The 27,751-nt window shown below is 43.8% G+C and overlaps 1 protein-coding gene across 5 annotated transcripts in view; it reads left to right on the forward strand.

The window, feature by feature from the left end:
• samd11 (sterile alpha motif domain containing 11) overlaps positions 1 to 27,751 on the forward strand; it is an 85,373-nt gene that overhangs the window by 19,983 nt on the left and 37,639 nt on the right. For all 5 annotated transcript variants that reach the window (XM_055892187.1, XM_055892186.1, XM_055892188.1 and 2 more), the window contains exon 4: positions 9,387 to 9,496. In XM_055892187.1, the coding sequence (XP_055748162.1) occupies positions 9,387 to 9,496 (110 nt within the window). The remainder of the gene's footprint in view (positions 1 to 9,386; positions 9,497 to 27,751) is intronic.

Below are 27,751 nucleotides of genomic sequence, written 5' to 3' on the forward strand. Positions count from 1 at the left end.
AAGCTTGTCAGAAATGTTAATAGTATCTGCTCGTTGACTTCCTGAGTGAAACTAATTTTAACGCTCACTGCATGAGAAGCGACTTGTGCAATCTCATTGAAGGAGAGGATGCTGCTGTTGCTGCCTTCTCGAGACTGGTTGTGACATGGAGGACAGCACAGCAACTGTAAAGCTTTAAATGGATCCACTAACCTCATTAAAGAGGCTTATTTCCCCCCCTGACACATGCGCCGCTCGCGTGTTAAGATGATAATGAATTTAAAGAACACTTATGACTAATATGTCAGGCTTTTACCCTTTAAAAGGCGGCGGACTCGCTGGAGCCACAGCTCCGATCTGTCCCGGGCATCCGTCTCGGCCCTACTTTACTCCAAATGCAATGGGTCTGAGCAAAAGGGATAATGGGATGTCCAATCAAGGAAATCTGATTTATATTGACCACAGACCCAGTAAGTGAGTCGTAGAGGGGTCTTAACAAATTGGATTTGGTCAATGGATGGTGAAAAATACAGGATGCTGTCCATACGTGTGAGTGTGTCTATTCTCTACCTCATCTATTCTCTACCTCATCTATTCTCTACCTCATCTATTCTCTACCTCATCTATTCTCTACCTCATCTATTCTCTACCTCATCTATTCTCTACCTCATCTATTCTCTACCTCACACATCATCAAGATTCTCGCTAACATTGTGTCACATCGCACTTGGGTACATCCTGCAATATATTCAGTTGTGATAATTATACTATGTTATTCTCATCTTGATGCAGAAAAATACCTGATTAAATTGAAAAACATTGTGGTATGGTCTACTTGTACATCAATTTAGGGTTTCATCAGGGGTTTACTGTTTTGTGACCTCAACTCATCAAGGTTAAAAGAATATTAAAGTGAAATACCTTCGACCTATAGACCATTTAACGTTCATTCATATTTTCCTTTCAGAATTACAAATATATTTCAAACAATCAGATATTGACCTTGCACGTTTTAAATGGTTTGGATGTTACCACGTGGACGTGCTATAACACAGAGGAATAGGCTCTTGGATCAGGCTAAGGTACTGTGGCTACGTAGTAACAGGATTTCCTAGTTGTCAAAAAGGTCTTCGGAGGTGTTGTCATCCTTGAAGAGGACTTGTCAAGTTCATTAGAGAGCTCTATATCTTTTAACCGGATTAATGTTAATGGCCATCGGCTTTACAGGTGATTAGTTCAGTAGGCCCACCAGAACAGTGCGGAGAACTGCGCATCGTTCCTGCTGAGTAAGCAAAGAGTGCCCGAGACACTTTAGAACCCGGCAAACCCCCTGAGGCTTGATTGAACCAGGACAGAGAACCGGGGGAACCCACTCAATGATTAATGGTCCAACCCCGGCGCATCTGGAACAAAAGTTAAATGTCTTCGATGTGTGGGGTAGTCCCTCTCTCCCTTAACTCAAACTGCAAAGTCACAACCAGTGAATAGGGAGGAGACTAGATCCTGATCAGAAAACAAATACCATAGAAACAGAAGCTTCCAATACGGCGAGACAAAGGTGTTTAATGATTAGGTAGATATTCAATCGTTTTGTTGTTGTTGCATGGAGTGGCTTGCAAGTGTATTGATGCAATCGGTAATCAAATTCGGCACTAAATATTTGACGGTGGTAGCTTAGGTGTCTTATACTCAAGGGAAAACACAGCCTACCTGAGTATTGTTTGAGTTGGACGTCGTCAAGATAACAAGGTTTTGACTTTTTGAAAATGCTGAGGGAGAGGGTTAAATAAATTCCACCTGCTGACGTTGGGCTTTTAGGTGGCACCCTCTGGAGAAAAAAGCCACACAACACATACGTCTATAGCCCTGGAAATCTCACTAAGTCGTGCGTTTATGTAATGTTTTTCTATTTCATATATACAACGATACAATTATTCCTATTTCAAAAGCAAAATGTTTCCCCATTTCTTATTGAAGGGAAAAGAGCAGTATTATTTGTGTAGTATACATGTCTAAGTAGATTACATGGGAGGAAATGGGAGGAGGGAGGCTGTCATGAGGGTGGTGGTGGCAGGCCCTTCCGCAGGGGGACAAAGAGAGAGAGGTAACTGTACAAAGCTGCCATACCCATTTCCACCAGGCATAGCCTTCCGCGAACTGCCGGATGCTAACATAGCCACCACAACATTGCGCTGTGACTCTGTGTAGGTGGAACTAGTTCCTGCAAGGTGTCCAGGCCCTCTCTGGATAGCAGAGCTAACTTTTCATGTGCAAGGTGCTAGAGGTTGAACCCAGGGGGAGGGCCAACTTGCACAACCTCTGCTAGCATAACGATACCTGACAAGGCTGGTATGTACTGAAGTGGAATTTATTCACTGCGTAAATTAGAATTTTGTCTTATGTCATTTTTTTGTATTGTAGAAAGAGAAAATGTAATTGTTGTGAATTTATTTATGTAGATGCAACAATAATGCTCGCTGAGGGATAAACCTCAGCTCCGCAAAGAGAAAGTTTGTTGGAGGTAACGTTCCTTAAAACCAGTAGGTAAGACTGAAAGATGTGTGTTTACAGTTGTGTAGTGGAGGAATGGGTAGACATCTATACTCAGTTATAGCATTGTCTTAGAATTGTCCAGACAGTTTTCTTAAGTTAAATTCTTTAGTCCATGAATAAGAGGTTGGCCTGTGTCTGCTCCTCTCCTTATAGACAGCTATTTGCTCCTAAAACAAAAGTTATGAATATTGTAACAGTACTGTATTGTTCATGTATCGCGTACATATGTACAGCTAACAAATGCTTAGGGTTAACCTTTCTCTTACTCCTTTGAAGTTTCCCTCTTATGGTGTTCTTGGTGAATTGTGTCTAAGGTTAAAGCCAGCAAGGGGACATTATGGCGACAGAAGAATTCCTGAAAAGGGCTTTCACCGAAAGCACTAATTAGTGAACATAAAGTTTTTTCAAGCTTTCTGAAGAAAGGCTGAAGACTTATTTGCTCCTTTCACACCGCTTCTCCATGGCAACAGGGTTCTAACAATCCAATGACAGATTAGGAGGTGTTTGTAGCAAGAACAGAGTTTTCCACACATGGAAGTTGAGTATTTGTCTTCTTACTGCGCTTGCTGTGTGTGTGTGTGGGGGGGGGGGGGGGGGGGGGCAAGCAAAAGATACTCAGGACTCAGGGTCTCTCCATTTAAACATATGGAGGGTAGTACCTTAAACAGAGGGCTGTTCAAAAAAGCTGTATGATTATGTACTATAGGAAACCTACCCTCATGCCTTTTTTAGGGTTTATGTCCTAAAGAATCTTGTTCTGTTTTGAATCTATGTCCCTGTTTTGAAGAATTGTTTAATTGAATCCCAAATTATCATGGTCATTGGACTCATACATTTACTTTGTAAAACGTAATATCGGCTCTGCACAAAGCGACAACTCAGTCTATAGTTAATATTAGATAATAGATAATAATAGATCATAATCGAAACAACATCTGATATCACATAGGACCTTGGGGAGAATATTTGTTTTGATCAATGATTCAACATACATCTACTTCAATAAACATTGAGATTAGATTCAGACACCATTTTCTGGCTCAGTTTAGCCTAGGTAGAAAACCATACCAAGCCTTCACATGGCAGACTCTTTTATTTCATTGTACTTTCCTTTCTCTCTGCAGCCTTATCGACCCCACATCAGCTTCTGTAAGGAACAACAGGGAAAGCCCAAGAGATATCCTGGCCTGTTGTTATTTATTTATGTATCTATTTCTGGATTTATTTATGACTCCCTCTTCTTGCTCTGCCACAGTTGCAGGCTGTCTTTCCATCCAAATGTGAGCGGTATACGAACACAAGTCTTTGTCTGAAAACAAAACATACAATTTGTCGAAATCCATGTTTTTGCATTAAGCCTAAATTTCTTTCACAATTGTTAGTTTTTTCTCTCAAGAAAATATCTTATTTACATTCGGAGAATGAGGATAATTCAGCAATGGTTATTAAAGCGGTCTCCTTTTGAACTCTCCCTTTGTATTGGCATGAGCCTATATCACATGGTAATATTTAAAAGTGAGTCAGGGCTGGCTTGAGTAAAGGCTGTGGATCACCTGCAGTTGCAGGTTGGAGCTGGCTGTGTGGTCTGTTTGTTGTCTTGAGGTTAGAGGAGGAGGGAGGGCGCTGCAGTAGCAGCATACCTGCAGGCACCAGCTGTTCCAAGGCTGTCTTCTCTCCATGTTTGTCCCAAATGTCACCCTATTCCCTATAGAGTGCACTACATTTGACTTAAGTGCTCTAGTAGTGCACTACAGTATATAGGGAATAGGGTGCTATTTTGAATGCAAGCTGCCTCGCTCTACACCTGCGTGACAACTCCTCTGCCCCACCATGGCAGCTGCGCACATTCCCCTTCCACCCCCACCCCCCCAATACCCCTGTCTATCAATGCGGTCTCAGTCGTGGTGTCAGACATGGCATCGGGGTGCCCAGACTGCCAACCCGTGCCAGCTCACACTATGCCCTCCAGCTTTGTCACCTCAGCTCCTCTTTGACAATGTCACAGCGTGGCACCGTGGTGGTCACCCTCCGCTATTCTGGTCCCATGCCAGGAGAAGATGCTTTTCATGGCATTAGGAGAGTGTGAGTAGTGTCTCCTGTAGTAATGTCAGAGCAGCAGCTGCCATCTCCCTTTGGAGGAAGTTCCAGTAACTTTCCCATTGAGCCTTTTCTATGGGAGCTATTTTCTGTTTGGGTCCTGCTGTAGTTCATGAGTTTAATAAACAGCTTATGAGTTATTATTAATGCTTATGGTCAGTGTTATAACACATTATAAGTTATTATAAAGGATGTTATAGAGCATTATACGTACTAGGTTTCCATCCAACCTTTTTATGCAATTGAATTACATCGGATAAAAACTTCATGACAGGCCTGATGGAAACAGAACATTTTTAAGTAAACTTTCCAAATGTTGACAAAACTAAATATGCTAGACAAGGTGGGATCTTTTTGTGTTTGGTATAATGATTTGTGCGAGAAAATGTGTGTGGACATGTTTTATGCGCAAATATTGATATAAGGCAACAGATGAAATAAATGATGAACTTCACAGGGTGGTGAAAGTGTAAGGTGATGAGGTTGATGCTCCTTTCCAAAAAATATTGAGGGTCTTATTCTGGTGACATGATTGATGCTCGGCTGGCAGTTGACAAATAAAAATAGTCTTACCCTTTTGTCCATAATAATAATCTCAGCTTTTGGTGCGCTCTAGCCAACTGAGCGCAGATAGTGCTGTTGGCTAGAGCACACATACCAATACCAGAGTGGGCACACTCGCTATATGAAGCAACAAAAAAATGAAAATGCAATGAAAACTTTTTTATTCAGTATATGGGAATTTAACCGCAAAATGTATTTTTATGTGCAATACATCATCATGCACATCCTTTTATCCGCAAGAAGTTCATTTGATGGAAACACATCTCCGGTAGGAAAATGTGCATATTGTTTTTATGCAGATTTTAGAATATCCGAATGAAAATCTGGTGGAAACCTAGCTACTGGCTAAACTCACAACAATGTTCTCTAAAGGTTCTCTAAAAGTATTCATCTTTTGATGAGTAGATTTCGAAGCTCATTGGATTAAATGGATCCAGTTTCTGATTCTCTCTGATTCTCAAACAGTAAGCAATGAAAATAACCTCCTTTCTATGCTGCTTATGAATACATGTAGTTTCCATAGTAATCCATGTCAAAGTTACCTTGCATTAGGGCCTGGCTATTACAGTAGTAGCATCTGGGTCATGGTGTCTGTCTGTCTGTCTGTCTGTCTGTCCTGTGGACTGGACCAACTGAAGATGATTAGGGGGGTATTGAGCAGTTTAAGGATGAGCCGAGGATGAGATGATTGTCTCCAGTGTGCGGCCTGGGTGATAATACGCAGCTCATGTCCTTCTTAGCTGCACCCCCCCCAAATTCATGAGGGAGAGCTGAGTCAGGAGGCTAGGTCTTAACCCCCCCCCTCCCTCCGCCCAGCCCCCCTCACAGCCACATCTCCCCATGTTCATCCCCTATAGCCCTAGGCACAGATTATGACCTTGACCTGGCCACTCGTGTGGGCGGAGGGAGGGGCTGTCCCTCTTTAGCCATCCACAATGGACAGCGCAGGAAAAGTGTGCTAATTACCAGTGCTAACGATGTCCTTGCTTGTCACAGTTTAGCGCCGCTATTTAGCCACGGGATAATAACATCGTAGCCTCAGTGAGAAGTTCAGCGTGACATTATCACGATCACTTTGTGTGATTGGGAGCAGGTGAGGCTTTAGTTGCTAGCGGTTACGGGATCTCAATTTTGGATGAGTGCGGAACTGAGTTGCATGGCTAATCTGAGTTGGCCAGCAGTCTGACTATGAACCTTATGAAAGTAGACCTCCGAATTGAGTGGAATAAAAACATCAACAAATAAAATGATATATTATTTACAACTTGTAAGTATTTTGATTTAGGTCTAGGGCTTAGTCGGACTAGTGTCACCGAAAGTGTGACGTCCCGGCACAACAAAAGCATCCTCGCTTGCTTAGCAACCAGACAGGATGTTATATCTGCGTTTGGTTTTGTTTTGAGTTTGACTCACTGACTCCCGTTAACTGAGAAGCGACTGGTAACCCAACGTGGTCAGAATCAGACAAAATAAATTCCCCCGCATCTGTTCTGTACAATTTGGATAACAGCTCGGAGCACGACAGGCTGGCATTACCGAGCCAGAGCCTATAATCATTGTGCTGTAAAAAAGGCAGCATCCAGCAGCCGCAAACCATGTGGCCTCCTCGGAGTGCTGACCAATCAGAACCATCCCCAGCCACTCTGCCTCGTTACCATGACACCCTCCGCTGTCTCTTCCTGGTTAGCAATAATGTTCCATGGCTCCTGTTTTCATGTTAGACAAAGTTATGCTGTAACTAGAATCTTCACTGAACTTGATTTGGACATATTCAGTTGGACTTGATGCTCCAAATGTAAGGAAACAGGGGAAAACGATTTAATTTAATGAGATGTATCTGTATCTGATTTATCTGTGTTTTATATTTTCTACAATAAAGTAGACACTTGAGGACGTCACTCTTGAACAACCAATTCAACATTTAGTGAACCAAAATGTTTGCCCATCGCCATAAAGTGACAGAGAAATTTGTCTGGGATATTCCCTCAAATGCTAAGCGCCTATTTTACATCATTATGCTGTTTAATGCGATCAGAGCGCTAATCAGATTGAGTGGAAGTACCTCCATGACACACTTATGTCCATGGCTGCTGCTGCTGGGTTAGAGGGAGCTGGTGGGGAATTTGGCAGCCCTAACCACTAAAACCCTCCTCGGGTTTGGTCTCGACAAGAGGCTAGGGCAGTGGTGTCACTGTGGGAGAGAGAGGGCGTTTAGTTTCCTTTCAAATACTTTCAGCAAAATTCAGTTCAAAATTAGCAAACTGGCACATTTACAGAAATGTTGCTAAATGTGCATCGTCCCTGTAACCTAATAAGGTCAATTTTCACTGAGTTCTGGAGTGCCCGATGGGCAGGTTTTGCACTTTTGGGACTATGTTATTGGTTCCATTGCACCAGGCAAGCTCAGTCGAATGCAGCTAAAGTATTTGAAGTAAACAAAAGACTATTTGAACTGTCTGGCCTTTAGCGAATCAGACTGACTGAGGCTCAGTATTCCAGTTGGACTACTGCAGTTTACTTGAATGTTTTAAACAATGAGGTACATACATAAATAAAATCACTGTAGTGTATCTAGACAGAGACTACAAACTGGTCTCTTCTCCCATCTGAATGTTGGGGGAACAATAATCTCATTTTAAGCTCTTAAGCGACTTAGTTGAGTTCTGAATGTGTTGAATAAAGTATCTTACTGTAAGGTTCAAGATGAGTAGGGATGAGACCAAAAAGTGCTTGGTGCTTAGGAGTCTGTCATTGGGGTGTCATACATACAGTGCATTCGGAAAGTATTCAGACCCCTTGACTTTATCCACATTTTGTTACGTTACAGCCTTATTCTAAAATGTATTAAATATTTTTTTCCCTCATCAATCTCCACACAATACACCATAATGACAAAGCAAAAACATGTTTTTTAGAAATGTTGCAAAAAATCTAAAAACATTTAAACTAAAATATCACATTTACATATGTATTCAGACCCTTTATTCAGACCTTTTAGATTTTCGATCGGGTTCAAGTCTGGGCTCTGGCTAGGCCACTCAAGGACATTCAGAGACTTGTCCCGAAGCCACTACTGCGTTGTCTTGGCTGTGTGCTTAGGGTTGTTGTCCTGTTGGAAGGTGAACCTTCGCCCCAGTCTGAGGTCCTGAGCGCTCTGGAGCAGGTTTTCATCAAGGATCTCTCTGTGCTTTGCTCCGTTCATCTTTCCCTCGATCCTGACTGGTCTCCCAGTTAATAAAAAAATCAATTTTAGAATTAAGCTGTAATGTAACAAAATGTGGAAAAAGTCAAGGGGTCTGAATACTTTCTGAATGCACTGTACCTCAAAGCCAAGGGAAGAACAGGTTGATTTGCCACTCATGAAGTCTGTTTGAATTCCAATTGCTTCAGTATACAGAAATACAGTTGGTAGATGAGAGGTTCTTGGTCAGTATAGGTGTGTGTGTTTACAACAAAATGTGGAACAAGTCAAAGGGTGTGAATACTTTCTAAAGGCATTGAAATTTGGCTTTAAAAGCTTTCCGCCTTAAAATCTCTGACCCTCAGGCAATGGCTCAGGAGAGACACTGTCTTCTGTGAAGTTGGCCCAAGAGAATTGTGTGTGTGTGTGTGTGTGTGTGTGTGTGTGTGTGTGTGTGTGTGTGTGTGTGTGTGTGTGTGTGTGTGTGTGTGTGTGTGTGTGTGTGTGTGTGTGTGTGTGTGTGTGTGTGTGTGTGTGTGTGTGTGTGTGTGTGTGTGTGTGTGTGTGTGTGTGTGCGAGCGTGTATATGTGTGCGCACACAGCTGTATGTGGTGATGAGTGGATTTGTGTGTGTGGATATACGCTTGCGTTTGTGTGATCTTTCGTATGCTACAGATCAGACTCTCCACTTCCTGCATAACGTTTTGTTATAATTCTATAGTAGAATTTTCTTCTGAGGATGAAGTTTGTTGTGAGTGACAAGGTAGAATGGAGCTGTTTTGAGTTGTTATCTGACATATTTAATTAACTGTAGCTGTAGCTATGTGCTGTTGTGTTGTGCCATGTTATGGTACATTGTGTCTTTCCCTGTTGGAGTTTTGTGGGGGGGGGGGGGGGGGGGGGGGTTGTGTGCGTTTTGCTATGTTGTGTTACTATGTGTGTGTGCCTTGTTGTGTTTTAATGTGTCATGTAAAGCAATGTGTGTTGCTAACCCCCTGACTCTGTGTTTCAGTCGTGACAGTGACCTCTCTACGATCATCTCCAACCTCCACCACACCAGACAGCACGGCATGCCCGAGAGCCAGCCCGCCACCGACCTCAGCACCAACACAGGACACACAGGTAGGATAAATGTGTGTTTGTCTATTTTTCTCTCTCCATATGCCATATATTTGTAATGAGGTTACGTATTCTTCTATTAGCATGAGTAATTAATCACTATTATGCATTAGTCCCTTAATTTTCTGTAATTTGTTTGATTGGGGAACTTACTGTAAGCTTATTACTGATTCCTGAAGGTGGCTCTCAAGTCAATTACTAAATGTAATTTTTTTGCCTGTTCTATTGCACTCCAGGTTTTTCCTTAACCCCCTGTTTTAAATGACCACTAAATAAATAGCTTTGTTTGCCATTAATCCAGTTTCATGGGCATAAAGGAACCATGGTGTGTGTTAAGCTTAGAGCCTTCTAACAGCTTACAGCCCCACGGTTAAACACCCCTAACACCAGACACTGTTTCATTAGTTTTAGTTGTTCTGAATCAGACTGTTTAAGTCCGGAGTTAGACTGAATGTTGGATAAGTATGTTTTGAGGTAGATACGTGTGTAATATTTCTGGGTAACATGGCAAAAGTTAGACACGATAGAGTTAATTGGTATTTAGATACTCTAGCTGTTGTGTGTTGTATTGTGTCTTTTCTGTTTTTTTGTCCTTACATATCATGCTTTGTGCATATGTGTGTTTAGGGTGTGTGTGTGTGTGTGTGTTTTCTATTCAGTAGACATACACTACCAATAATAGGGATTAGCCATGTCGGAAGTCCCCAACTGTTTTAGTAGTCAGAGGTGTCTGGAAGGGCCTTGTTTTACTGCAACGACATACTGTACTTTTAAACTGACAATTATATATTTTTTTAACCCAAACTATGTCCCAAATGTTGGTTAGGTGGGGACCTGCTGGTTTGTGGGTTAAAAATAGGCTTAGACCAGCTGAGTTTCCGTTTATACAGTTTGTCACAAGAAAAAATCAAAAGGCTGGAGGTGAGTCACAGAATAAAAAGGAAGTGGTAAAACTTTGTTACATTTGTAAAGGGTGGCAGGTAACTTAGTGGTTAAGAGCGTTGGGCCAGTAACCGAGACGCTGCTGGGTTGAATCTCTGAGCCGGCAAGGTGAAACATCTGCTGTTCTGCTCTTGAGCAAGGCAGTTAACCTCCAACAACAACTGCTCCCTGGGTGCCTTGGACGTCGACTAAGGCAGCCCCCCGCACCTCTCTGATTCAGAGGGGTTGGGTTAAATGTGGAAGAAACCTTTTGGTTAAATGCATTCAGTTGTGCAACTGACTAGGTATCCCCTTTACCTTAGTGTCAAATGTCCTTTATAAAGTTTATCTTAAAAGGGAAGTTCAGGATTCTACAACTTGAGGTTAGATGGTTCCTCACTCTGAAAGTAGTCTATGGGCCAGGAAAAACTGTAACCCATGGTTTGGTTTCCTTTAAAACAGCCAATACAAACTTATCAAGAGTTACCAACAAAGTTGACCAACCACAGATTTAACCCATAAAGAAGTACCCTTACCATGGTCAAGTAGTATAGTATTCAGAGAGCAGATCCTTATCCCCTGTGGACGGTCTGTTCCTCTTCATCCCATTAGTCAGAGGGTCATACATGTAGCATAATCATCCTACAAATCCAACACCTCGTCCTCTACACAGTCTCTCTGAGCTCATCCCTCTAGTAGCTTAATTGCCCATACAGTTTGCTAATAGAAAGGGATGAGGGGTGGAGGTGTGGAGGGACGAGGGCATGGAGGGGTGTCTGCCTATCCTTCCTCATTTGCGTGGGACACGGGGGTGTTATAGTCTCAGACGCCCAGTGTTTTTAGACCCCAGTTTGGGACGGATTTCCCAAAAAGACCTGTCTAATCGGCTGCTAAGCTTAATGGGGAAATCAGCTCGTGAATGGTAATCTTAATGGAGAAAGACACAAAGGGATGGGTAGTGGGGATATGAGGGGGGAGGGAGGGAGATTTGAGCGCGGTGTGGCCTGCGCCGGAGGGGGCCTGGGCCTAAAATCTGTCAGTTTGAGCATTACAGGGAGATTTAACAGGGTGGCTAAGCGGCTCGATCTGTGTCTGTAAACAAGTCCAATCCCATCAGCCACTGGCTCACATTCTGTCTACCGGTGAAATTAGAGAGCGACCCACTCATGTTCATACACACACACACACACACGAACGCACAGACACACACTTTCACAAACAAGTACACACACAAACACATAAACACACACACAAATGCAAACACTGGGACACATGGAGGTAATAGGACGGAGAATGAACACACCTTATTGGTAAGATCAGTTTTGGAGAGTGTAGATGTATATAGTGAGTTTTGAAAAGTTTTAATACTTGACATAAACTTTTGACTCGTTTTTTGACCATTCTTGTCATGATGGTATAAACCGTTTCAAATGTTATACAGTGCATTCGGAAAGTATACAGACCCTTTGACTTTTTCCACATTATGTTATGTTACAGCCTTCTTCAAAAATGTATTACATGAAATGTTTTCCTCACCAGTCTACACACAATACCCCATAATGACAGAGTGAAAACTGGTTTTAGACATTTTTGCAAATCTATAAAAAAAAAAAAAACAGAAATAACTTATTTACATAAGAACTCAGACCCTTTGCTATAAGTCTCAAAATTGAGCTCAGGTGCATCCTGTTTCTATTGATCATCCTTGAGATGTTTCTACAACTTGATTAGAGTCCACCTGTGGTAAATTCAATTGATTGGACATGATTTGGAAAGGCAAACACCTGTCTATATAAGATCTCACAGTTGGCAGTGCATGTCAGAGCTAAAACCAAGCCATGAGGTCAAAAGAATTGTCCGTAGAGCTCCGAGACAGGATTGTGTAGTGACCAAGAACCTGATGGTCACTCTCACAGAGCTCCAGAGTTCCTCTGTGGAGATGGGAGAACCTTCCAGAAGGACAAACATCTCTGCAGCACTCCACCAATCAGGCATTTATGGTAGAGTGGCCAGATGGAAACCACTCCTCAGTAAAAGGCACATGACAGCCCGCTAGGAGTTTGCCAAATGGCACCTAAAAGACTCTCAGACCATGAGATACAAGATTCTCTGGTCTGATGAAACCAAGATTGAACTCTTTGATCGGAATGCCAAGAGTCACGTCTGGAGGAAACATGGCACCATCTCTACGGTGAAGCATGGTGGTGGCAGAATCATACTGCGGGGATGTTTTCAGCGGCAGGGACTGGGAGACCAGTCAGGATTGAGGGAAAGATGAACGGAACAAAGTACGGAGAGATCCTTGATGAAAACCTGCTCCAGAGCACTAAGGACCTGTGACTGGGGAGAAGGTTTACCTTCCAACAGGACAATGACCCTAAGCACACTGCCAAGACAACGCAGTAGTGGCTCTGGGACAAGTCTCGAATGTCCTTGAGTGGCCCAGCCAGAGCTCGGACTTGAACCCGATCTAACTTCTGTGGAGAGACCTGAAAATAGCTGTGCAGCAACGCTCCCCATCCAACCCGACAGAGCTTGAGAGTAGAATGGGAGAAACTCTCCAAATACAGATGTGCCAAGCTTGTAGTGTTATACCCAAGAAGACTCAAGGCTGTAATTGCTTCCAAATATGCTTCAACAAAGTACTGAGTAAAGGGTCTGAGCACTTATGTGAATGTGATATTTCATTTGATTTATTTTTCATAGATTTGCTCAATACAAAAAAGTGTTTTCTTTTTTATTATGGGATATTGTGTGTAGATTGATGAGGGGAAAAAACAATTTAATCAATTTTAGAATAAGGCTGTAACGTATCAAAATGTGGAAAAAGTAAAGGGGTCTGAATACTTATCGAATACACTGTAGCTATCATGTAATGGGGTGAACTTTTGTTTCTATATCAACTATTTCAATAGTGACTCTGGCTGTGGTGGGATTGCGACAGTATCAGAGGAGACCCAGACTGGGTCCTGAATGGCACCCTATTCCCTATATGACCAGGGTCTCAAAAGTAGTGCATAATATAGGGAATAGGGTGCCATTTGAGATGCACACCCAAACAGACATTACTTCTTACTCTAGTGCTGTACCTCTGTAATACTATAATTGAGTACTAACTGCTCTCTGTTCTGTTGTAGCATCAGTTATTTTATTCAGCTCACTCCCCACTCTGTGTCTAACTTCCATAACAGGCCTGTGGTTAGAGAAACAGGCAGAAGTAAAGAGGGACAGAGAGACAGAGAGAAGTAAAGAGGGAGAGAGAAACAGAGGCAGAGAGAACGGGATAGGTTGTGTAGCGGAAGAAAAGTTTGGAGAGGGAGAAGACAGAGGGAGAAAGAGACAGAGAGAGCGATGAAGGAGTGTGGTGCCGGTATCAGGGGAGGGCAGACAGCGGGTGTGGCGGCAGTGTGTGAGTGTGTGTGTGTGTGTGCGCGTGTCTGTGTGCATGAGTCAAAGGAAAGGGAAGCAGGCTGCTGGGCCGTCTCCGCGCCGGAGTGGGCCGTTAATTAAATCTGAGGGACAGACAGGAGGGTTGACTCCCCCCTCCTTCCTCTCCTCCCTTCCTCCCTCCACCGTCCGCCTCCCAGGCCTCTGGCTACTCTGGGGCTGTGGGAGGGAGGGAGGGAGGGAGGGAGGGAGGGAGGAGGATGGGAGAGAGCAGGGGCGCCGGGCTTAGCGTCTGGCTGCCTGTGGAAACTGTAAACCTTGGCTCTGCGGTCAGACCAGAAAGACTCTAACGGGCGGATAAGGTGTTTTTTTTATCACTTTTTTTCTCTTCATTCAGACTCCCAGACGTAGTTATAGAGGAGATGACGATGTGTGTGTCGGGGAGGGGGGTGGGGGTCAGGGAGGTTTGTGTGTTTAAAAGGCCAAATTTCTTTTTAACAGGGTATTATTTGCCTTAAAAGGAGTGTTAGTACCATCTTGGTCCATCATACTCCTATTAAACCCCCACACACCTTTTTGATCGTCCATCATAGGTTGATGATGACTATGACACGATTCATTGGGTTGAGTCTGGGGTACGGTGAGTGCGCAGATGGCTGATGTGACCAATCTGAGCCCGGAACACTCTTTGGCACACTGGACATGGTACTTCTGTAGTCTCTTGACCGACGGCTGTGTTATTACTGGTCTTGCTCTGTTCTCTCTTCACCATGGCATTTTGGTGCTGCTGGTTTCAGAGGTGGTAGCGCCATCCTGGATGAGATTCCACTAGGTGGGACGATCCTGAGCAAGGCTTTCCCATTAGCTTAGATCGATGTTAAAGCTCTTGAGGGAGGTCTTCAGGGTGTCTTTAAAGCATTTTTTGGGCCCACCTTGTGCTCGCTTCCCATTCTTCATGTCTCCGAAGTAGATCTGCTTAGGGAGACAGGTAGCAGGCACCCTGGTCACATGGCCCACCCGTCTGAGCTGTGCTTTCATAAGCAGTGTGGGAATGCTCGTCATTTCGGCATGGCTGAGGATTTCAGTGTCTGGGATTCTGTCCTGCCACTTGATCTTCAGTAGCGTCCTCAAACAGTTCAGGTGAAAGTGATTAAGTGTCCTGGTATGGCATTTGTACTGTAGACTGTCCAGGTTTCGCAGCCATAAATAAAGGTCGATAATATAACTCCCTGGAAAACCCTCAGTTTTGTTTCCAGTTTGATGCCTGTTCTTTCCTACACCGAATCTCGCAGATGGCCAAAGGCTGCACTAGCCTTGGGGATCCTGATGTTTGTTTCATTGTCTATGTGAACAGCACAGGACATTGTGCTACCAAGGTAGGTGAATTTGTCCACAGTTTTACCCCCTTTTCTCCCCAATTTCGTGATATCTAATTGGTAGTTACAGTCTTGTCCCATCGCTGCAACTCCCGTACGGACTCGGGAGAGGCGAAGGTCGAGAGCCATGCATCCTCTGAAACATGACCCTGTCAAGCCGCACTGCTTCTTGACACACTGCTCGCTTAACCCGGAAGCCAGCCGCACCAATGTGTCGGAGGAAACACCGTACAACTGGCGACTGAAGTCAGCTTGCAGGTGTCCTGCCCGCCACAAGGAGTCGCTAGAGTGCGATGGGACAAGGAAATCCTGGCCGGCCAAACCCTCCCCTAACCCGGACGACGCTGGGCCAATTGTGCGCCGCCTCATGGGTCTCCCAGTCAGGGCCCGGCTGGGACACAGCCTGGGATCGAACCTGGGGCTGTATTGACGCCTCAAGCACTGCGAAGCAGTACCTTATACCGCTGCATAGCTGACAGTTTCTGACCTTTCACAGAGATGGTTGGGTCAACGTAAAGGATTACCAGCGTCAGGTTGGTCCATAACTTCGGTCTTCTTTGTACTGATTGTAAGGCTGATGAAAAGTTGTCCATGAGGATCTGCAGAACAGCTTGTGAGCCAGGAGCTAATAGTCTGCAGACAAGAGGTCGCAGCAGAAATGGGTAGAGTATTGTTAATTAGATTGTAATTTACTATAGTAAAAGTAGCCCTCTTATGAAACTATTAGAGTAAAAGTAAACAATTACGCGGTCAGAAAACGACTTAAGTGCTAGTTCCAAATTTAGTTAGGAGATTTTTTACACCTTATGGTAAATTGTGACAGCAAACAAAAAGAACAACAACTTGGTGCAATTGATTTGACATGTATGTATTTTTTAAGCCTGCCAGCACCATCTTGCAGATGTCCTCCAGCACAGGTAGTCTCCAATGAAGACTGACAGGCTGTACAGTTTCAATTACGGTCTTATTCAAAGTTGACTTCATATTTATCACTAACCACGTTTCCGTCCACAGTTGTTATATGAGTAAAGTCCCCGTATATAAAACATCACTATGGCTGTGTTGGAAAAAGGAAGTTTCGGTACAATTTCATAAATGCCGGCAGATCATTTGTTCGTTCAACATGGTGGGATCTTTTTGTGTCAGTACAATTAATTATGCGAGAAATGGCGGTGTAAATGCCTTTATGCGCAAATATTGATCTAATAACCATCATATCGAAGTAAACTTGAAGTCACGCGATGACATGGTGTGTGGTCCTCCCACTGCGATTCGGGAAGCCATTCAGTTAAAATTAGGCTACATATGAAATAAATGATGATGACCTTCAGGGTGGTGGAAGTGGAAGTATGAGCTTGATGCTCCTTTCCAATAAATGTTGAGGTTCTTGTTCTGGTGACATGATGATCGATGCTTGACAGCTGTTTTGGTGGAAGCACATCACTGGATGGAAAATTTGCATATTTTTGTAATGGGAATTTTATAGTATTTGCATGAAAATCTGTCGCAAATTGGATGGAAACCTAGCTACTGTACTCAATTTCATAAAAAAGTAAACGGTACTTGAGACATTGGAATAATTTCACAATTTCAATAGCATTGATGAAAATGGATTTCACAGTATAATGTTAAGTACATGGTGAATGCGTAGCCTACTAAAAAGATTAACACCAAGTGTGATGTTTCACTTTTTACTCAGAATGTATCAAGGAGGATCAGGTAAGTATTACAACAGTCAAACAATCAATATCGACATTTCACTATCAATCTGTCATGTGTGCTCCCTCTCCAGCCTCTAGGTCACCAGGCTGCCCGTTAAGGCGCACATCTGTTACCATCGTTATGCGCACCTGCGTGTCATCAGACTCACCTGGACTCCATCACTCCCTGATTACCTTCCCTATAAATGTCACTCCCTTTGGTTCCTTCCCCAGGCGTTATTGTTTCTGTTCCTGGGTCATGTCTGTGCTTTGTTTGTGTTACGTGTTGGTTTCATTTATTTATTAGGACACTCACTCCCTGAACTTGCTTCCCGACTCTCAGCACACATCGTTACAGAATAACGCCTCAACTAACCGAAGCATCAGGGAGTCTTTTTTTTGTGTGTCAGTGGGAATGACGTCAGGTCCTGGAGCCGCTACAGGCTCTCATGCCTCAGTCAGATCGAGAGGCTCCCCTGCCTCAGCCGGCTCGTCTGTCTTTCATGCCATCGCAGAATCGCCAGGCTCCCCTGCCTCAGCCGGTCTGTCAGGTTCCCGCACCCCAGCCGGAGACAGGTTCCTGTGCATTAGCAGGGGAGACAGGTCTGCTCCTGATCCCCGGGACCGTCCCTTTGGTTGGCGTCCTGCAGCTGGAGCCGAACGCGCCAGGGAGGGGATACTGTCACGTGTGCTCCCTCTAGGTCACCATGCTCCCGCGTCTCAGTTGGATTGACAGGTTTTCTGCGCCTCAGCAGAGGTGACCGGTCCGCTCCTGATCTCCAAGGATCGTCATTTTGGAGGGCGTCCTACAGCTGGAGCCGTGCGCCGGGGAGGGGGTACTGTCACGTGTGATCCCTCCGGCCTCTAGGTCACCAGGCTGCTCGTTATGGCGCACACCTGTCACCATCGTTACGCGCACCTCCCTGATTACCATCCCTATCTATGTCTCTCCCTTTGGTTCCTTCCCCAGGCGTTATTGTTTCTGTTCCTGGGTCATGTCTGTGCTTTGTTTGTGTTACGTGTTGGTTTCATTTATTTATTAAGACACTCACTCCCTGAACTTGCTTCCCGACTCTCAGCACACATCGTTACACAATCATGTTACTAGTATGCAAATCAGACACATTTCCGGATGGAATTAAACATCAAGGTAGATATTCAGGTAAGAATCGTGTAAGTAATAAATAATCAAACAGTGCAGATATCAATTGCCATAGACAACGCAATCATCTTTTTCCTGTCAAGCTAGGATTTACCCTCCATCCTCCTCTTCCGAACTTCTCCTTTCCTCTTTGAAGGCTATTTTATTTTCTTGGCTGGCCCGTTCTCCTCCCCCTCGCTTGTGCCACTAATTTATTTCTAGTAGCTATATAAGCACATCGCAGTACGCACAAAAAGCTTACTGAGATGTTTCACTATATGACAGATGTGCTTATAGGGCTAAAAACGGAATTTAGACACACACACACCACACACACACATTGAGAGAGCAATGGAGTGCAGCTGATTCAAATAACCAACTCATCATCAAGCTTTGATTATTTCAATCAGCTGTGTAGTGGTCGGGCAAAAACCAAAAGGTGCACCCCCCCGTTGACTAGAGGCAACCTAATATGATAGCTAGCTAGTTAGCTATTGCCACACACATCTGATTTATCTGTTCACTCTTTATGCAAATGACAAGGTGGTTAGTTAACCTCGCCAACAAGCAGAGGCCATATGGGGAACTAAAAACCAGACAGCAAACATTCTGTCAGATTCTGGGTTAGCCAAAGCAAACTAGCCAGCTAGTTAGCTAGCTACCTTGCCATTTCATTTGCACTCGCCCTCAAAACACAATTTTAACAGCAGAATTATATCAGAGAAATACTAATCTTACTCTAGAAATATATAATATTACAAAGTTAGAAGGTAATTATAGTGCAACTTACCTCTGATCGTGTTTGGCTAAGAACCCACAAACAAAAATGTTCCTAGGAGTGAAGACGTGCACTTCACTTCAAGAGGTGATGGAGATGCAGAGTTTGACAGACAACTTTGAAAGCCACTGGACTTGAGAGTTTTGATGACAAGATATTTTGAATACATTTCATTGGTCAAGGGGTCGTGAAACGTTCTTACACACGTAAAGGGGGAACCAATAGTACCGATTCATGTAAAAAAATTACAAATAACATTTGGAGTGACAAGGTTTTAATCTGACAGCGAAGATATAATAATATAAAGCTATGTACCTGAAGTGATTTGGTAAAATGTAACAGAGTAAAAAGTTAACTACGTCCTTCAGAAATTAATTGAGTAAGAGTACAAGTACAGCCCACAGAGAGTAACTAGAAAAGGACTAGTGTAAGTACATCTAACGCGTTACTTGTAGCCCATTACTACCCACCTCTGTGTCGCAGACAGTCACCGCCTCAACCTTTGTGTTGGCATGCATCCTCCTCAGGTTGAACAGCCCCCCATCAAAGCGGTAGTTGAAGTGGATCCCAGTTGGTGCTAGAACACAGCCTTGTTTCACTCTGTGACTGGAAACTACTCAGATGACTCTTGGTGATCTTGCATATTAGCCATCATGCCATCATGGAACTCATGCACCACTGTGAAACATTTTTCTGGGCATCAAAACTTTCACACACACACACACACCCTGATCACTGATATACAGTGGGTGAACCCAGCCCTCCTATAAATTCATGGGTTATTCTAGCTACATTTTTTCCTCTTTAATCATCTCACTCCCTAATCTCTATCCATCTCTCCCTTTGCCCCCCCCCCCCCCCCCCCCCCCCCATCTATCTCTGCTCCCCTGAGGTTGCGCTGTGGGAGAGAGGAACAGCGTGTGTGTTAATGCGTGTGTGTGGCGCGGCAGTGGCGGTGGTGAACCCTCTCTCAGTATGAACGGAAGATCCTCCCTCCCTCCCCCAACCCCCCGTCGGTCCGTAGCCAATCAATGAGGGGCTTTCAGGGCCGGCGGAGGCCCAGCTCACAGAAGGGGGATCAATAAGTCATTAGCACCATTCTGTCAGCTGTAATGTGGAGATTGATCGGGGGCCACGGCTCCAGGCCCCTTCCCCAGCCCCACTCCACTTCCCCCCCAGCCTGATAAAGATGACAGATTAACGGAATAAGAGGGGGAATTAAGGAGTCTGGCTGTCTGAGCTGTCAGCGGGCCCTCCACGGGAAGAAAATATAGAGAAAAAGAGGAGAAAGAAAGAAGGGATGAGGATGAAAGGAAGAGAGGAGAAGAGAGAGAGCGAGACAGAGGATGTCCCTGTGGTTGCTTGACGGCTTCTGTGGTAGATTATGAAGATGCCTAGGCGGGTTCTTCCTCTGTTGAAGGCTGTTTCCCTTTCTTTCCAAATACACCATTCTCATCCCTCATTCTCCTGGAAGGGAGTGGGTTTCCTATACAGTTGGCCAGAGGGCAGAACAGGACAAGGCTCCCTGGAGTTTTGGAGTTTTGAATGGATGGCTGAGGGGAAACAAGCAGGAGAATTAGCGAAGTAGCAAACTTGGTTATAAGCATTGGTGTTGGGAGTTAAGGAGATAGCATTTGAGCTAACAGAGCTCAGACTGGTTTAAAGCGGGTTTGGTGTTAAATGGAAGCCTCAACATTTTAAACCTCTAAAAGTCTAAGCTGTTGGGGGTGGGTTCTACTAAACTAACATATGGTCATACCGTGGATCATTTAGTTATTTGAATTTTAGGATCCCTTTGTTTTATTTTTTGATACAATATTGAATTTGGCCTTTATTACTATAGCCCATAGAAACGCATTGAATAACACATTCATAAATGGAAAACATTTGTCTATTATACTTTTCAAAATTCTTCAAGCTGTCAAAGTGGTTGTTGATCTTGCCTTAGATTTTCAAGTAGATTTCAGTCAAAACTGTAACTCGGCCACACAAGAACATTCACTGTCTTTTTGGTAAGCAACTCCAGTGTGGATTTGGTCTTTTGTTTTAGGTTATTGTCCTGCTGAAAGGTGAATTCTTCTCCCAGTGTCTGGTGGAAAGCAGACTGAACCAGGTTTTCCTCTAAGATTTTGCCTGTGCTTAGGGATTACAAGCATACACTTAACATGATGCAGCCACCAACGTGCTTGAAAATATGGAGAGTGATACTCAGTAATGTGTTCTATTGGATTTTCCCCAAACATAACACTTTGTATTTAGGACAAAATGTCAATTGCTTTGACACATTTTTTGCAGTATTGCTTTAGTGCCTTTTTGCAAACATTTTTTGGAATATTCCTATTCTGTACAGGTTTCCTTCTTTTCACTGTCATTTAGATTAGTATTGTGGAGTAACTACAACATCGTTGATCCATCCTCAGTTTTCTCCTATCACATTTACAATAAAAAAAATTGTAGTTTAGCAGATGCTCTAATCCACAGAAATGTAAAATTAGTGCATTCATCTTAAGATAGCTAGGTGAGACAACAACATATCACAATTGTATCAAGTACATTTTCCCTCAACAAAGTATCTAGCAGTAAAGTCTGTGCTAGTGGGAAAAGAGAAGTGGATTTCTTTTTTTTTTTTTTTATGGAGGCGCCATGAGTTATTTAAGATACTTTCAGACTTTTTCAAAAGATGGGCAGGGACTCAACTGTCCTGACTTTAGGGGGAAGATTGTTCCACCATTGGGGTGCCAGGACAGAGAACAGCTTTGACTGGGCTGAGTGGGAGATGGGAGGGCCAAGAGACCAGAGACGTAGTGCTCGGGTTGGGATGTAGGGTTTGAGAATAGCCTGAAGGTAAGGAGGTGCAGTTCCCCTTGCTGCTCCATAGGCAAGCATCAGGGTCTTGAAGATGATGCAAGCTTTGTCTGGAAGCCAGGGGAGTGTGCGGAGGAGCGGGGTGACATGGCAGAACTTAGGAAGGTTAAACACAAGGTGGGCTGCAGCATTTTGGATAAGTGGCAGGGTTTTGATGGCACAAACGGGAAGCCCAGCCAACAGAGAGTTGCAGGATTCTAGATGAGAGATGACAAGTGCCTGGATTAGGACCTGCGCTGCTTCCTGGTCGTACTCTATAGATGTTGTGGAGCATAATCCTGCAGGAGGGAGTCACTGCTTTGATGTTTGCAGAGAACAACAGGGTGTTGTCCAGGGTCACGCCAAGGTTCTTTGCACTCTTGGACGGGGACACTGTGGAGTTGTCAACTGTAATGGAGAGGTCTTGTAGCGGGCAGGCCTTTCCTAGAAGGAAGAGCAGCTCAGTTTTGTCGAAGTTGAGCTTGAAGTGGTGGGCCGACATTCAAGCTGGGATGTCTGCCATGCACGCAGAGATGCGTGTCACCACATGTGGAAGGAGAAGAGTAGTTGAGTGTTATCCGCATAACAATGATCGGAGAGACCATGTGAGGATATGACAGAGCCGAGTGACTTTGAGTAAAGAGAAAAGAGGAGAAGGGCCTAGAACCGAGCCCTGGGGACACCAGTAGTGAGAGCACTTGGTGCAGACACAGATCCTGGTAGGAGCGACCTGCCAGGTAGGATGCAATCCTATCACAGCTATTAAACTCTGTAACTGTTTTAAGTCACTATTGGCCTCATGGTGAAATCCCTGAGTGGTTTCCTTCCTCTCTGGCAACTGAGTTAGGAAGGGCTCCTGTATCTTTGTAGTGACTGGGTCTGTTGATACACCATCCAAAGTGTAATTAATAACTTCACCATGCACAAAGGGATATTCAATGCCTGCTTTTCTTTACCCATCTACTAACAGGTGCACTTCTTGCCAGGCATTGGAAAACCTCTGTGGTCTTTGTGGTTGAATCTGTGTTTGTAATTCACTGCTTGACTAAGGAACCTTATAGATAATTGTATGTATGGGGTACAGAAATAAGGTAGTCATTCAAAAATCATGTTAAACACTTTTATTGCACACACATAGTCCATGCAAGTTATTACGCACTTTTTTACTCCTGAACTTATTTAGGCTTGCCATAAGAAAGGGGTTGAATACTTGTTGACCCTCATTTTAATTCATTTTAAATTCAGGCTGTAACAACAAAATGTGGAAAAAGTCAAAGGGTGTGAATACTTTCTGAAGGCATTGAAATTTGGCTTTAAAAGCTTTCCGCCTTAAAATCTCTGACCCTCAGGCAATGGCTCAGGAGAGACACTGTCTTCTGTGAAGTCGGCCCAAGAGAATTGTGTGTGTGTGTGTGTGTGTGTGTGTGTGTGTGTGTGTGTGTGTGTGTGTGTGTGTGTGTGTGTGTGTGTGTGTGTGTGTGTGTGTGTGTGTGTGTGTGTGTGTGTGTGTGTGCGCGTGTGTGTGTGTGTGCATGTGCGTGTGTGCCTGTGAATATCAGCCCTGTCTTTCTATAAGCCTATTTCCACGAACAGGGTTTAAATAGTATGGAAGCTCGGCAATCCCAGTATTTTATTTCAGGTCTGATATAGGCTAATGTATTAAATATTTTATCAATCATGGTTAAAATAATCAAGAATATTATACTACTGGTTATGCATTTACACACATTAAAGGCCAATAGTTGGATATGTATTAGAAATGGAGAGAGGAGAAGACAGGAGAAAGAAGGAAAAAGACACTGGAGCTTACTCCTTTCATTCAAGTAGACATTGAGAAAGAGAGAATCTGTATGTGTGTGTTTGCACTTGCAGAGTGCCCCCCCACCCTCCCTCTTTCTCTCTCTCTCTCGATCTCTCCGTCTCTGGGGAGGGGTAGGGAGTGGATCTCCAGATGCCCGGAGAGAAAACATCAAACAGGGGGATCATTAGTAAACCTCCTTCCTCCGACACTAGGGCTCCTCTCTTCCACAAACCAAACAAAAGCCTCCAAGACCCCAACTCTGCCACTCCAAACACTATTTCATGCTTTCTTCCATCTCTCTCTCCTTCTCTCTCACCCTTTATTCCTCTCTCTCCTCTGCACTCTCTCTCTTCCTTTTCCTCCCACTCTGTCTCTCTCTTTCTTTCTTGTTAAAGAGAGTAGAAAGGTTAGGGGTCAAGGGTTAAAATGTCTCCGTTCAAGGTTGGCCCCTCGATTCAGGATCTTTCCTTGTTGTCAAGGTAACAATAAAAGGGAATGAACTCAGTTGAAGATATAATATGGATCACCAAAACCATTCTCAAGGATTTATACCAGATCTTGTTTCCTGTCCACTTTGACCCTTTTCAACAATACAAAATATCAAAACAAAAGCGAGCACTTCACCTGATAGAAAAAAAGCATGGTTTTCTTTTTCCACCCAACCTGTCCATAAAAATATACATGGAGAAGAGAGAGAGAGAGAGAGAGAGAGAGAGAGAGAGATGGATGGAAGGAAGGAAGGAAGGAGTTGCATGCAGCTTGACCATCGTTGTGAGAGGACACCGAGACACAGAGAGAGAGAGACAATGACAAATGGTTTGATGAAGAATGCAAAAGCCTAAGAGAGAAATTGAGAAACCTACCCAACCAAAAACACAAACATAAAAAAAAAACTGAACCTACACCTTAACTATAGTGAAACACTAAAACACTACAGAAAAACACTAAGAAAAAAGAAAGAACAGCACGTCAGAAATCAGATCAATGGAATTTCACAAGTCATATAATCTAAACACTTGTGGGAAAATAAGAACACACTAAAGAAACAACATGAAGAGCTATCTATCCAAAATGAAGATGTGTGGATAAACCACTTCTCCTATCTTTTTGGTCCTATAACAAAGAATAAACAGCAAAAACGTATACATACATCAATTACAAATCTTAGAATCAGCTATTAAAGACTACCATAACCAACTACAGGACAAAATACAAACCCTCCAACCCAAAAAGGCCTAAAGTGTTGATGGTATCCTAAATGAAATTATCAAATCTACAGACCACAAATTCAAACTGGCCATACTTAAACTATTTAACATCATCCTCAGCTCTGGCATCTTCCCCAATATTTTGAAGCAAGGACTGATCTCCCCAATCCCTATTTTCTGGGGACAAATTCAATCCCAATAACTACTGTGGAATATGTGTCAACAGCAACCTCTGGAAAATCCTCTGCATTGTCATTAAAATCAGACTCCTACATTTCCTCAGTGAAAACAATGTCCTGAGCAAATGTCAAAATGGCTTTTTACCAATTTACTGTACGACAAACCATGCATTCACCCTGCACACCGTAATTGACAAACAAATAAATAAAAACAAATGCAACATCTCATGCTTTGATGATAAAAAATAAGCTTTTGATTCAATTTGTCCCCCATGGTCTGCTATATAAATTGATCGAAAGCGGTGTTAGGGGAAAAAAACATACAATATTATGAAATCAATGTACACAAACAACAAGTATGCAGTTAAAATTGGCAAAAACACACAGATTTCTTTCCTCAGGGCCGTGGGGTGAGACAGGGATGCAGCTTGAGCCCCACCCTCTTCAACATGTACACTGATTATACAAAACAGTAAGGACACATGCTCTTTCCATGACATAGACTGACCAAGTGAATCCAGGAGAAAGCTATGATCCCTTATTGATGTCACTTGTTAAATCCAAGTCAATCAGTTAAAGAAGTATGTTTAAGCCTTAACACAATTGAGACATGGATTGTGTACGTGTGCCATTCAGCCTCTGAAAGACAAAGTACACTGCTCAAAAAAATAAAGGGAACACTTAAACAACACAATGTAACTCCAAGTCAATCACACTTCTGTGAAATCAAACTGTCCACTTAGGAAGCAACACTGATTGACAATACATTTCACATGCTGTTGTGCAAATGGAATAGACAAAAGGTGGAAATTATAGGCAATTAGCAAGACACCCCCAATAAAGGAGTGATTCTGCAGGTGGTGACCACAGACCACTTCTCAGTTTCTATGCTTCCTGGCTGATGTTTTGGTCACTTTTGAATGCTGGCGGTGCTCTCACTCTAGTGGTAGCATGAGACGGAGTCTACAACCCACACAAGTGGCTCAGGTAGTGCAGCTCATCCATGATGGCACATCAATGCGAGCTGTGGCAAGAAGGTTTGCTGTGTCTGTCAGCGTAGTGTCCAGAGCATGGAGGCGCTACCAGGAGACAGGCCAGTACATCAGGAGACGTGGAGGAGGCCGTAGGAGGGCAACAACCCAGCAGCAGGACCGCTACCTCCGCCTTTGTGCAAGGACCACTGCCAGAGCCCTGCAAAATGACCTCCAGCAGGCCACAAATGTGCATGTGTCTGCTCAAATGGTCAGAAACAGACTCCATGAGGGTGGTATGAGGGCCCGACGTCCACAGGTGGGGGTTGTGCTTACAGCCCAACACTGTGCAGGACATTTGGCATTTGCCAGAGAACACCAAGATTGGCAAATTCGCATGACCGGTTTGGCGGTGGGTCAGTCATGGTGTGGGGTGGCATTTCTTTGTGGGGCCGCACAGCCCTCCATGTGCTCGCCTGATTGCCATTAGGTACCGAGATGAGATCCTCAGAGCCCTTGTGAGACCATATGCTGACACATGCACATTTGTGGCCTGCTGGAGGTCATTTTGCAGGGCTCTGGCAGTGCTCCTTGCACAAAGGCGGAGGTAGCGGTCCTGCTGCTGGGTTGTTGCCCTCCTACGGCCTCCTCCACGTCTCCTGATGTACTGGCCTGTCTCCTGGTAGCGCCTCCATGCTCTGGACACTACGTTGACAGACACCGCAAACCTTCTTGCCACAGCTCGCATTGATGTGCCATCATGGATGAGCTGCACTACCTGAGCCACTTGTGTGGGTTGTAGACTCCGTCTCGTGCTACCACTAGAGTGAGAGCACCGCCAGCATTCAAAAGTGACCAAAACATCAGCCAGGAAGCATAGGAACTGAGAAGTGGTCTGTGGTCACCACCTGCAGAATCACTCCTTTATTGGGGGTGTCTTGCTAATTGCCTATAATTTCCACCTTTTGTCTATTCCATTTGCACAACAGCATGTGAAATTTATTGTCAATCAGTGTTGCTTCCTAAGTGGACAGTTTGATTTCACAGAAGTGTGATTGACTTGGAGTTACATTGTGTTGTTTAAGTGTTCACTTTATTTTTTTGAGCAGTGTATTTAAGCGCCTTTGAATGGGGTAAGTAGCAATTCAATATTAGGATGGTGTTCCTAATGTTTAGTATACTCAGTGTATATCAATGAATTGGCTAGGGCACTAGAACAGTCTGTAGCATCCGTCCTCACCCTACTCATCTCTGAAGTCAAATGTCTATTGTTTACGGATGATCTGGTGCTTCTGTCCCCAACCAAGGAGGGCCTACAGCAGCATCTAGATCCTCTGCACAGGTTCTGTCAGACCTGGGCCTTGACAGTAAATCTCAGTAAGACAACAATAATGGTGTTCCAAAAAAGGTCCAGTTGCCAGGACTACAAATTCCATCTAGACACAGTTGCCTCGGAACACAGAAAAAACTATACTTACCTTGGCCTAAACATCAGCACCTCAGGTAACTTCCACAAAGCTGTGAATGATCTGAGAGACAAGGCAAGAAGAGGCTTCTACGCCATCAAAAGGAACATACAATTTGACATGCCAATTAGGATCTGGCTAAAAATACTTTTAATCAGTCATTGAACCCATGCCCCTCTATGTTGTGAAGTCTGGGGTCCACTCACCAACCAAAAATGTACAAAATGACAAATACCTAATTGAGAATTCTGCAAAAACATCCTCTGTGTACAATGTAAAACATCAAATAATGCATGCAGAGCAGAACTAGGACGATGCCCGCTAATGATCAAAATCCAGAAAAGAGAGTTAAATTCTACAACCACCTAGGAAGCAACAACCAAACTTTACATCACCTATAGAGAGATTAACCTAGAGAGAAGAGCTCCCTATTGGTTCTGGGGCTCTGTTTACAAATGCAAACAGACACCACAGAGCCCCAAAATA

Source organism: Salvelinus fontinalis, chromosome 31 (assembly GCF_029448725.1).
Source record: "Salvelinus fontinalis isolate EN_2023a chromosome 31, ASM2944872v1, whole genome shotgun sequence".
In the NCBI taxonomy this organism is placed as follows: Eukaryota; Metazoa; Chordata; class Actinopteri; order Salmoniformes; family Salmonidae; genus Salvelinus; species Salvelinus fontinalis.